The sequence below is a fragment of the Garra rufa genome, chromosome 13, assembly GCF_049309525.1.
Source record: "Garra rufa chromosome 13, GarRuf1.0, whole genome shotgun sequence".
Classification (NCBI taxonomy): Eukaryota; Metazoa; Chordata; class Actinopteri; order Cypriniformes; family Cyprinidae; genus Garra; species Garra rufa.
In genome coordinates, this window is record NC_133373.1 from 23801578 (window position 1) to 23814627 (window position 13050).

The window sequence follows — 13050 nt, forward strand, 5'->3', positions numbered from 1 at the left end:
CACGGCTGAATGACATTCGCGTCGTGCCTGCAACCCCTTCAGCCATGATTTATTTACAATATAGCACGGCCCGAGTACCTTATTAATTTTTATAAAATGGTTACCACACAATAAAAATGTGTTTTGCTTAGTGATACACAGAACTGCTGGGTAAAGCATCATAGCCATGCTTTATCGTGAATAAAATCTGACCAATCAGAATTGAGGACTGGAACTGACCATTTGACATGGCTGTGATTCACAGCGTGCTGATATACAGCCATATCTCATGGCTATCAGTGTGATATTGCATTTATACAACAGTTCAACTGCACAAGTGTTTAAATACATAAGAAACAACAGTGAAGTGTCTTTAAGATTTTTCTTTTGTGCAAACTACTTCCTTCTGCCACAGAATAAAAAACATCACTTTAGAACTAGTAATAAAGAAACGCTGAGTTGCTTCATTAAAAGCTTATTTGCACTATATTAAGAGCAGTGTATTATGTGGAACAGAGTATTATGAGAGATGGATGGACTGAGTGAGTATAATTACCTGCATCTGAGTTAGTCTTCAGCTCAATCTCATATTCACAATAAAACAGTTTGAATGTCTGTTCAGAAAAGCAATAGTCCATCTTTGTCGCAAGTTACTATCTTTTCATCTGCTAAGAGTGATTTCCAATGACAGCACTGCTCAGTGCATTTGCTGGCTGTGTCTTCAAGCTGTTGTTGAAAGTAAAAGTCTCTTGTCGCCATCTAATAGCGGAACAATGAAACTAATATCATCACAAACACACACCATTTCTGAATACTAAATACTATTATTAAATAATAAGTAAGGAATAACTGATGATGGGCCGTTGAATTCTTAAAAAATAATGCACACCCGATGTGGTGATGCTCTGGTGTGCATTATTTTCGAAAAATAATACAAAAGGGGGTAAAATGCTTCCTTTCTTATCAACCAGTTTGCTTCATAGATCAGCAGCAAAATGAACAGACTATAGTTTTTAATCTCTAAAAGTAAAAGGCAAGTAATGTATCAACATGTATATATATTAATATTTATTTGAGGAATGTCCAAAATATCAATTTTTTTTTTACATTTATATTTATACATATAACTAACCCATGCAAACAAATATGTTGACGTAATTTTTTTTATTTTGTTCAAATATTTGGATTTTACCACCTAGTTATACTGCATTAAGTGTAAAACAAAGGATTTGATAGATAGAAATATGTTATTATAGTAATTATGATAGAGAGAAACTATGCCCTCTGGGGGGCGTTTTACCCCACAAGCTATGTCTTTTAAAAAAAATGTTTAATTTTTAAAATACAATTATATTCCTTATAAATAACATATCCTCTCAAACTACCGACTTCACTATACATCTGTCATACATCACTGTGGTATCAAACACTTGTTTACTAATATCTGAAATTATAGCATTTACCATGTAATCCTCTTCTCTTCAAACACGTCGCTGGTGTCAGCTTCTCCAAGGAGATTTGGTTATCCCCGTTGTCAACGTAGTGCATAGCAACAGTGAAAATGTATCTTGACTTTCTCTAGTGGTTATTTTGGGAAAAACAGGTGGGGGGCGTTTTACCCCAGGGGGGCATTTTCCCCCACTCTACCCTACCCAAAATAAATGATATCTAATGTTTACCCACTATAGAGACATCAGAGCCAGCAGTAAATTCCAGAAGATCTGGCCAAGATGAGGCTGCTCTTGGCTGGTTCATGAGCACTGAATGGCTGCTGATGCCCTAGAGCAGGGGTCTTCAACTAAAACGGCTTGAGGTCCAGTAATGAACCCTGCTCACCAGCCGAGGTCCGGACAATTATATAAAAAAAACTATTTGTTTTTTGCAAGACCAGGGTATCTGCAGCATATTTTATCTTAAATTCTAGACATTTAAATACCCTTTTTAAAGACCTGAACAAAAAATAAATAAATAAATAATTAAAATGACTGTAAAAAACATGATTTATAATTTAGATGCAGGTTTCACAAAACAAAAAAGATTTCTTAAATTATAAACTTCACATTCCAGCCTTCAAGAGTCAAAAGTATCAATTCTTATATTAATTTAAACAATTATTGTCAATCAAGTATTTAACATATACATATATTTTACTGCCTTAATTGTTTAAATTTGTATAACACATTATTGTGTCGATCCATCAGTCTACATTTACAACTCTGCATGTTTGCTGCTTAAAACCATGGATTGATTTTTTTACATTTGTCTTTTTGACAACAGCAGACGTACAAGCTGATTAAAAATGGCAGATCATTCTCTTCCAGCAGGAGGCGCTGTCAGAATGGTACACAAAGCAGCGCTGCAGCTGACTTTGAAACGTGCAGCGCTCATATTTATTCAATGGATAGCCTTTTAAAGTTTCATCGCAATTCTTGCCTTTTAGTCCCCAATTTAAGACAACCTGAAATCATAATTACGACTTTCTTACCCCCTAATAATAATCATTAATGAAAATTAAGAGCTTTATTTTAAACAGGACTTTCAAAAACAACCCTTAGCCTACACAAAATACATTTCTTTTTATTTTTTCCCCACTGTGTTTGGCGCACAAGAGAAATATTAGGAACTAAATTAATATCAGCATATGAAGTATATTCGTCTATCATTGTCCTGAGAGAATGTGCACGTAAGATGCTGAAAGCGTTGATTTTACTTTCACTTTAACATATTGCGCAGTTTTCACTTTGCTTGTGTGATATCCATTGGCTCACCTTCATGGTTTAAAACATAAATATGTATAAAAATACAGTATAAAAATATATTTACAATATTTTGCGACGTAACCCCAACATAATGCGTTTTCCATCAACATTTTTTATAATTTTTCTCAGTTTCTGATAAGAACAAGGCAGTAGATGAGTCTCAATAGTGTCCACCTAATATATAGCACATAGAATATGAGCTTCAGCGGAAGTTTACGAGCTGGCATATCTTTATGCGGAAGTTCTAAAGAACGCTCCGTGCATAAGGTCAATTGGCTATTCAAAATTAGTGGGCGGGGCTGGGCGATATATTTTTGTTTCAGTTAAAAGTACGTCACCACATAGAATAACTGCGTGTTTCAAGGCACTTCAGTGGACCTTTAAAGGGACTTTGCCTAGAGCTCACATGACCGAAAACATCGAAGCAAATTTTCGAATAGACATTATCTTTATTTTAAAAACGAATATTTTAAGTACAAACAAATACATTTCCTGACACAAAAAACGTAAATTACAGTAAATTTACATTGGATGTTAAAAAATTTTGAAAATGAAGTGATATAAACAGCGAAACGGTTGTTGGAGTTGTGTTATCACACTAATATCTTATCAGCCAATCGGATTTGAGGACCAGAAAGAACCGTTTTATAAATGCTATTGTGAGGGGTTAGAACATATTTGAAAAACTGTACATTTATAAAGCGCTCCACTTTTCCTGAATTCATCATTACTAGCCTATATATAAGTCAGTATTTTATTTAAATATTTCAGCATTTACCAATGTGTTTTTCCCTCGGTTGATGGGTGTTCTGTATTATTCATTGAGCCCACACATTTCTGTATCTGTAGCTGAATGGTTGATCAGGTTTGAACACACAGATTATACTTCTATCTATAAACAAACAGCTGACATTTCAACGTCAACGAATTCAAAGAAATGAAAATTCTTTTATTAAACGCCAAAAGTCCCGCTTGAGCGCTTGTGGGTTCAATATCAAGTGAACAGCCCCCGCGTGTTTACGGGACGTCCGTCATATCTCACGCGCGCTGCAGGTGCATGGAACCCAGTGAGTGTGTGTGGCGAACGCTCCGCCCCTTGTCAATGCAAACGATTGAAGAAAAGTCGCGGTCGAAAGCTGAACTACGTTACTGACACATTTCAAAACTCGAAAGCTCTGAAAGAGGGCAGCACACGCTCCTGTACTTTCTGCAGTAGGCATATGTCTTTTTCAATTAAGATTTGCATTTTTAGTTATTAGTTATAACTATAGCATATCGATTTTTACATTTAATTTGGTAATGACAAAAGCTGAATGATATACGTTTTTGTTTTCAGATGTGTTCAGATGAAGAACGCTCGATGACGGGGGGCTCCGGTAACGGAAAGTTGCGTCAGTGGCTGATAGACCAGGTGGACACTGGAAAATACCCTGGACTCGTGTGGGAGAACGAGGAGAAGAGTATCTTTCGGATTCCGTGGAAGCACGCCGGCAAACAGGACTACAACAGGGATGAGGATGCTGCGCTCTTCAAGGTAACGTTAGTCAGGGTAAACGTGGAGGAGATGAGAAACACACATGTCGCGTCAGTAAAGCATTGTTTCTCCCATGTAATCTTACTAATATTTCATACATTACATGGTCTATGTACGTGACATTCATTTGTGTAATTAAAAATACAGTCAAATGCAATTTTTAGACAACACATATGTTGTCGAACTGAACTCGTTTTTTTTTTTTTTTTTGTATTTTTGTGGTGTTTGAAATGTCTACTGTTTGGAGTCAAGGCTAAACTCGTTAACTAGTGCAGTGTTTGAAATCACATATTTTGCCCTTTTTATGAGAAAGCACGTTTTCTCTTCAGGTAAAAAAGTGGTAGGACTTTACAATAAGGTTCATTAGTTAAGTACATTAGTTAACAAGAACTAACAATACTTAAGCATTTATTATTCTTAGTTAATGTTAATTTCAGCATTTACTAATGCAGTATTAAAATCACAAGTTGTGTTTAACATTAGTTGCACTGTGAACTAATATGAACAAAAAACGAACGACTGTATTTTTATTAACTAACATTAACAAAGATGAACAAATCGTGCAATAGAATTGTTCGTTGTTAGTTCGTGTTAGTTAATACATTAACTAATGTTAACAAATGACACTATTGTAAAGTGATCCCAAAAACCTTGTTTGAAAACATTTTTGAAAGCAACAATTTTCAAGGTAGATGACAATGGTTACACAGATGAACAATAAATATACATACATGAAACCAACACAAAATCAAGGTTACTTGTCTAAGAATTTGTGTATTTTGAACTAGATTTCTTGAAATATTTCTCCTTTTAATGAACAGCCTTGGTTAACATTGACACATATGTTGGCTTTCCTGTAGGCTTGGGCCCTATTCAAAGGCAAATTCCGGGAGGGTGTTGACAAACCTGACCCACCAACTTGGAAAACACGTCTTCGGTGTGCTCTTAACAAGAGCAACGACTTTGAAGAGCTTGTGGAACGCAGTCAGCTTGACATCTCAGACCCCTATAAAGTGTATAGGATTGTTCCAGAAGGATCCAAAAAAGGCAAGTTGGAGAAAAACATCAAATGATATCAGTCATTTCTCTTTGCTGCCATCTTTGCTGATAGATATCTGATGAAAACTGAAAATATTTCATATTTAAATGTAGCAGCATCCAGATCTCATGAAGATCCACCGTCCAATTCAAGCTCACCCAGTTATCCAGTACACCCATCTTATGCACCAGCACCATCTCAGGTTAGAACCAAAAATCATCTTTGATTTGTGCGTTCCTATCTTTGCACATCACATCACTATACTGTATGTACTTGTCTTTACAGGTGTGCAACTATATTTCTCCAGCAGACAGAGGATGGAGGGATTACTCCACCCTGTCTGAGATCCCTTACAGCCAGAGCCCCTACACTCCACGCTGGGAGCCTGGTATGTTGTGTGTTTGAGAGAGAAAGTATTAAACTACTGTAAGTTTAGGGGGCATGTTATTGCATTGATATATTTCTGTATATTCAGGGTACCAGTTGAGTGGCTCTTTCTACAGTTGCAATGCATCTGATTCACAGCCCTCACCCTTCACCCTGGACACCAGCATGAGATCTGCTGAGGCTGTGGCCCTCTCAGGTACATGATCATAAACACACAGACAGTGACAGGCTTAATAGGGGTGGGCGGAGTGATCTGTAAGTATTGTAAATACACTACCAGCACTGTAAAAAGTTTTCCCCAGTTTCAACTTGAAAATTTAAGTTTAGCAGCTGCCTTAAAATTTTAAGTTAAATCAACTTAAAACTACAAGTCATTTCAACTCACAACAATAAAATTAGTTAAAATTACTTGTACTTTTAAGTTGATTTAACTTAAAATTTTAAGTTAATACTATTTAACTATTTAATACTATTTAAAACAAGTGCATTCTGTTTGAATATATTTTAAAATGTAATTTATTCCTGTAATCAAAGCTACATTTTCCTTCAGAAATCATTCTAATATGCTGATTTGCTGTTCAAGAAATATTTTTTATTATTATTTTATAACAGTTAAGTACATTTTTTCTGGATTCTTTGATGAATAGAAAGATCCAAAGATCAGCATTTATCTTAAATAAAAAGCTTTTATAACATTATACACTATACCACTCAAAAGGTTTGAGTCAGTAATTAATACTTTTATTTATCAAGGACGCTTTAAATTAATCTAAAGTGATGATAAAGACATTTATAATGTTCCAAAAGATTTTTATTTCAGATAAATGCTGTTCTTCTGAACTTTCTATTCAAAATTACTCACTTAATAATAAATGTTTTTTGAGCTAAAAATTCAGCTTTGAAATCACACGAATAAATTACATTTAAAAATCTTTTAAAATAGAAAGCAGTTATTTTAAATAGTAAAAATGTTTCAAAATTTGACTTTTTACTGTACTTTGGATCAAATAAATGCAGGGTTGGGGAACAGAAGAGACTGTGAAAAAGCTTACTGTTCAAAAACTTTTGACTGGTAGTGTAAGTGGTACAGTATTCCCTATTGTCAAATAAAAATTCTGGTCCATGACATAAAGCTGATAATTATTTTTATGTGATGGGGTGATACTAAAAATCTTTAAATGAATACAAAAACTAAAAATTAAAAAGAATACCCTTCATTTTAAATACAAGTTCATTTATGAATCACAACATGTAATACAGAATGAAAAAAATATATTTTGACTAATAATTGATGCAAAAGATTTAACGTCACAGTGTAACAGAAGTGGCAACTGATCTATTCTTCTGTATTGTGACGTAATGTAAAACAGTGACTTGGTTCTATCCATCAGTTGTTGACTGGATGGAGGCAAAATGTGAACTTGCAGTGGATTGTAAGAAAGAGTAGAAGAAATTTTGAGATCCAAGTCCAAGCAAACACAGCGTTGATACAAAAAGTGCTGTTATATTAAATTGTTTAAAAAGATTTAAATTGAACATTAGATGATGCCAGGCAATCTAAGTGTTTATTTCATTTAACCTTCTTCTCAAACAGATTACCGCTTACATGTGGTGGTGTTTTACCGGGATACTCCGGTGCGAGAGGTAACAGTGAGTAGTCCAGAAGGCTGTCAGCTGGGCCCTAGCAGAGAGGGACAGGCCTTTGCTTCACCTGGGGCCCCAGAGCTGGTTGAACTCCCTCATGCTGATAGGGCATCTCTGGAGCGTGGCGTTATACTCTGGATGGCCCCTGACGGGCTCTACGCCCGCCGCCGCTCCCCCTGCAGAGTGTACTGGGAGGGAGCTCACGCACCACCTACTGAAAAGCCCAACAAGCTGGAGAGAGAGCAGAACTGCAAACTGCTGGACACTCATCTGTTTATAACAGGTTAGTGCATAATGCATTTCAGATAAATTACACTAAGATTATGACAAACAAATGATCTGATGTCAGACTTAATCACTCATCATTTTCAGTAATCAGTGACAGTCATTTATTGTAAGTCTTTGTACCTGTCTATTAATTCTGTTTGTATACATCATATTTGACATCTCACACAAGAGCCACACAGTTTACTGTAAACAAACACGTCAAAAAGCTTTTACAGTAAATAGTGTGTCACATTGTCTGTGGGTTGATATTTAGTGACAGTCACAAAGTCAGTCATCTTTGAGTTACAACTCACTCACGCCCACTTTGTGTCACAGATTCACTGATTGTTGTGATTCTCACAGAACTTTCCAGCATATGATGAATGCAACTCAAATACCACAGAAATCACATGTGCAACAGTAGACCTAAAACTCACAGTATGGAAAGCAAATAAAGAATGAGCGAGAAAAAAAGAGTTGGTATTACAGAAAGAGATAAGATCATATGGTTTAGTGGCTTGAAAAGCATGTTCAATTATCTGCTATTTACAAACAAACACTTTGCAACAAGGTTGATCATTTTGATTAACCATTAATCTGAATAATCGGCCACATTTTAAGCAGATGTTTACGGTCAGCACATTTTTTTTAACGCATTAATACTTCTATTCAGCAATTATTTAAAGGGAGAGTTCACCCAAAATTGAAAATGACCCCATGATTTACTCACCCATTCTAGGTGTACAGTGTCTTGCGAAAGTGTTCATACCCCTTCATTCACGTTTTATTTTGCTGCCTTATGTTAAACTACTTTAAATCTTGTTTTTTCCCCCCACATCAATCTACACTCCATGCACTAGAATGGAAAAGCAAAAAACAGGTTAACATTTTTGCTAATTTATTAAAAATAAAAAATAGTCAATTATTCCATGGCATAAGTATTCATACCCTTATCGTGAACAGTTCAAATTTAGCTCAGAAGCATTTATATTGCTTGTAGATGTTACTACACTTCAAGTGAAGTTAACCTGCACGCACATCTTAATAAAAGGTCTAACAACTGAAAATGCATTTCAGAGCAAAAACCAAGCCCTGAGGTAAAAAAGAACTGCTTGTAGGGCTCAGAGACAGGATTGAATTAAGCCACATATCTGAGGACGAGTTCAGAAAAAAATTCTGCTTCATTAAAGGTTCACAGAAGCATGTAGTCTCCGTTACTCTTAATGGAACAACTTCGAAACAACCACAACTCTTCGTAGAGCTGGCTTCCTGGCCAAACTGTGCAATTGATGGAGAAGGGCTTTAGTTAGAGTGGTAAGCAAGAACCTGATGGTCATAGTTGAGCATCATGATCATATGTCTACAAAAGGACAACATCACTGCAACACTACACCGATCTGGGCTTTATGGTGGTGTGGCCAATCTTCTCCTCAATGAAGACAGATAAAAACACACTTGGAATTTGCAAAAAAGCCCCTAAAAACCTTCGGACTGTGAGAAACAAGATTCTGTGGTCTGATGAAACTGACAGAAAGCAAGCACTGCTCATCACCTGCAGCGTACCATCCCAAAAGTAAAGTGTGCTGGTAGCAGCCTCATGCTGTGGGGCTGTTTTTTCAGTGGCAGGGACTGAAGGACTTGTCAGAGTAGAAGACATTTTAAGCTAGCCTTAATGAAAACCTAGTCCAGAGCATTCAGAACCTCAGACTGGGCAGACGCTTCACCTTCCAACAGGACAATGATCCTAAGCACACAGCAAGAATTGCTAAAAGACAACTCTGTGAATGTCCTTGAGTGACCCAGCCACAGCCTGGGCTTAAACCCAATCAAACATTTCTGGAGAAACATGAAAATGTGCGTATGCCCCATCCAACCTGACAGAGGTTGAGAGGTGAAGAGATGATGTGGAGAATGGCAGATAATTGCCAAATGCACTTGTACGAAGCTTGTCGCACCATACCAAAAGGACCTGAGGCTGAAAAGGTGCTTCAGCTAAGTACTGAGTTAAGGGTATGAATACTTATGCAACGTACTTATTTCAGTTTTTTTTATTTAATTTACGAAGTTGTGACCATTGTTTTTGTTTTGTCATTATGATGTATGGAGTGTTGATTGATGTGGAAAAAAGCTATTTAAAGTAATTTACCATAAGGCAGCAACATAAAAAAATAAGAAAAATGAAGGGGTATTAATACTTTCGCAATGCACTCTATATGACTTTCTTCTTTCAGAAGAATAGAATCAGAGTTCTATTTAAAAATGTCCTGGCTCTTTCAAGATTTATAATGGGAATGAATGGCTGTTAGGATTTCGCTGTCCAATAAAGTGCATCCATCCATCATAAAAAGTAAAAAACAAGAAAAATACCCATATATCCTGTAATCTATAGTAATCCATGTGGAGTACTTTTTATAATGGAAGGATGCACTTTATTGAACTTGAAAATCTCAACACCCATTCACTGCCATTATAAAGCTTGGAAGAGCCAGGACATTTTTTTAATACATAGAAGAAAGTCATATACACTAAAGATGGCTTGAGGGTGAGTAAATCATGGGGTAATTTTCAATTTTGAAGTATCCCTTAACGACATAAATAAAATTCCAAAGGTTTTAAATATTTGGATCATTTGATGTGATTAAAATGTGTCCTCCTCTATTTCTCCTGTAGAGTTGCAGAGTTATGCCCTGCAAGCTCGTCCTGCGCCATGTTCCCAAGTGTTGCTGTTCTTTGAGGAAGAGAGCTCCGATGCTCAAAGGCCAAGAAGGACCTTCACAGTGCAGGTACATTTCTTTGGTTCCTTATAATACCAATGAACATAAATTAGATTCATGTCATCCTAATTTGCTTTTGTCATCATGCCACAGGTTGAGCCATTATTTGCTCGTCAGCTTCTTTTCCTCAGTCATCCCAGCAGCATGAACTACATCCGCAGCCATGAGCTTTCACACCTGCCCACTGAACACACCCTTTCCCCGACCCAAGACTACCACAGAGTCATCTCGCATCACACCGGCGCTCAAAACTGACCCAGACTCTGTGCTTAATCTTGGATTAACATCTTGTTTAACCCAGGGTTATTGTACATTTTAATCCTGGGTTAAAGGGATAGCTCAAAGATAGAACAAAGATTCTGTCATTATTTACTCACCCTCATGTCGTTCCAAACCTGTATGACTTTCTTTCTTCTGTGGAACATGAAATGAGGGTGAGTAAATGACAGAATTTTTGGGTTAATCTACTTTCACACTCGTAATTTTGAAAGGGTTTTAGTGCCGTTTTTAACTCAGGGTTACAAAGCTTTGCTTATCAACAGATGATGGACAAGCAGTTAAAACAGTTTACGTGCTCACCAAGTATCATACTTGTCTAAACAAGAAAGTTAACGGAGGGTTTAAATATGTACAGTGAAAAATCTCAAATTTAAAACTCAGGACTAAGTATTAACCCAGGGTAAAGTTTAAACTGGGTTTAAACAGGACTGTTAACCCTGGGTTAACTGTAAAAATCACACAAGTCTTGTAAGCTAAAGTGTAAAGGGTAAATGCTGGAATTCTGCTGTGCACATAGAGCCAGAATGTGATAACAGACAACATCACATGCAAAACTGTTATGTTTAATACTGAGAATGATGTAAATCGGTGTTCAACTCACAAGGATGAATGATTGTATTATGTTGGTGTACTGTCAAATGTGTGTGCTGTTTGCTGACATGACCGAAGAATGTAAAGTGTGAATATTAGCTGACTGATTGTTTCTTGCTACAATTGTTTGAGCTGCATTCAGAATATGAAAACCAGAATTTTGATGTATATAGGCTATGCATTTAGACAAATAAGTGATAACCTTTCCATTTTCAAAATGCTGTTCTTTTGTAACTTTTTTGTGTATAATTCTGACCAAAAGTTCTACTTTTATTCCACTACTTTTGCTTTTTTATGTTACTGAGATGCTCAGAATGCCTCGAAATTGGTGCCACCTTTTGTTTTAATAAAAAAGGTGAAAATTTGCTCTGGTTCCTGACTTACTGTGACATTTCCTTCCAGAATTGGCAAAATGTTAATTATTTTACCAAAATGCATGTTATTTTTTATTTAGTACTGACCTGAATAAGATATTTCACATAAAAGATGTTTACATATTGTCCACAAGAGAAAATAATAGTTTTAATAACAATTTATAGAAACAAAACAAAGTTCAAAAGTTTACATACACTTGATTCTCAATACTGTGTTGTTACCTGAATGATCCACAGCTGTGTTTTTTTTTTGTTTAGTGATAGTTGTTCAAGAGTCCCTTGTTTGTTCTTAACAGTTAAACTGCCTGCTGTTCTTCAGAAAAAACCTTCAGGTCCTACAGATACTTTGGTTTTCTAGCATTTTTGTGTATTTGAACCCTTTCCAACAATGACGGTATGATTTTGAGATCCATCTTTTCACACTGAGGACAACTGAGGGACTCACATGCAACTTTTACAGAAGGTTTAAATGCTCACTGATGTGCTAGAAGGAAACACAATGCATTAAGAACTTTTAAAATTTGAAGATGAGGGTAAATTTAAGTTATTTTGTCTTCTGGGAAACATGTAAGTATCTTCTGTAGCCTCTAAACGGCTGTACTAAATGATATATATATATATTATATTAAGATTAGCACAATAATGATAATATCATGTACCGGCAATCTCGCAGGCTGACGATAGGACCAACACTATTGTAGCGTACTATTTACTCACCCTCCATGCATCCTAGGTGTATATATACACATACATATATTTAGGCAAAACAAGAAAAATGTACACATCTTCATTCTGTTCAAAAGTTTACACCCCTGTTTTTTCCTTTTGAAGCATCAGTGAGTGGACTGTATGTAAACACCTATTGTGTAAAATATCTTACTCTGGTCAGTACTAAATAAAAAAATAACATGCATTTTGTATTATCCCTCTTGTTTTGGTAAAATAATTAACATTTTTCAGATTCTGCAAGGTGTATGTAAACTTTTGACTTAAGCTGTACAAAGGGTAAAAATAGACCTAAAAAATTATTAAGCAGCACAACCATTTTCAATATTGATAGTAATAAGTTATGAAGATATGAATATGAAGATAACCATTCTTCACCAAATCAGAATTTTAGAATGATTCTGAAGGATCATGTGACACTGAAAACTGGAGTAATGGCTGCTAAAAATTCAGGGTCGCCATCACAGGAATAAATTACATTTTAAAAATGTATTGAAATAGAAAGCAGTTATATTAAACGGTAATGATATTTCACAATATTAACATTGTTACTATATTTTGTGTCAAATAAATGCAGCCTTAACGAGCATAAGAGACTTCTCTTCTAAAAAATCTAACCCCTGAATTTCAAAATTATAGCAATGTTTTACTCTCCTATTACTAAGTTTACTTCTACTAAAGAGAATTCTCTCTAAAC

The 13050-nt window shown here is 35.7% G+C and overlaps 1 protein-coding gene across 1 annotated transcript; it reads left to right on the plus strand.

Annotated features, from left to right (window-relative positions):
- Nucleotides 1-4074: 4074 nt before the first annotated feature.
- irf4b (interferon regulatory factor 4b) lies at nt 4075-11576 on the plus strand. Its single transcript, XM_073816374.1, has 8 exons — nt 4075-4272; nt 5133-5319; nt 5428-5513; nt 5597-5699; nt 5787-5894; nt 7293-7625; nt 10280-10392; nt 10477-11576. Exons 1-8 carry the CDS (start codon nt 4075-4077, stop codon nt 10636-10638), a joined length of 1290 nt encoding a protein of 429 aa, XP_073672475.1. The 3' UTR covers nt 10639-11576.
- Nucleotides 11577-13050: the final 1474 nt, after the last annotated feature.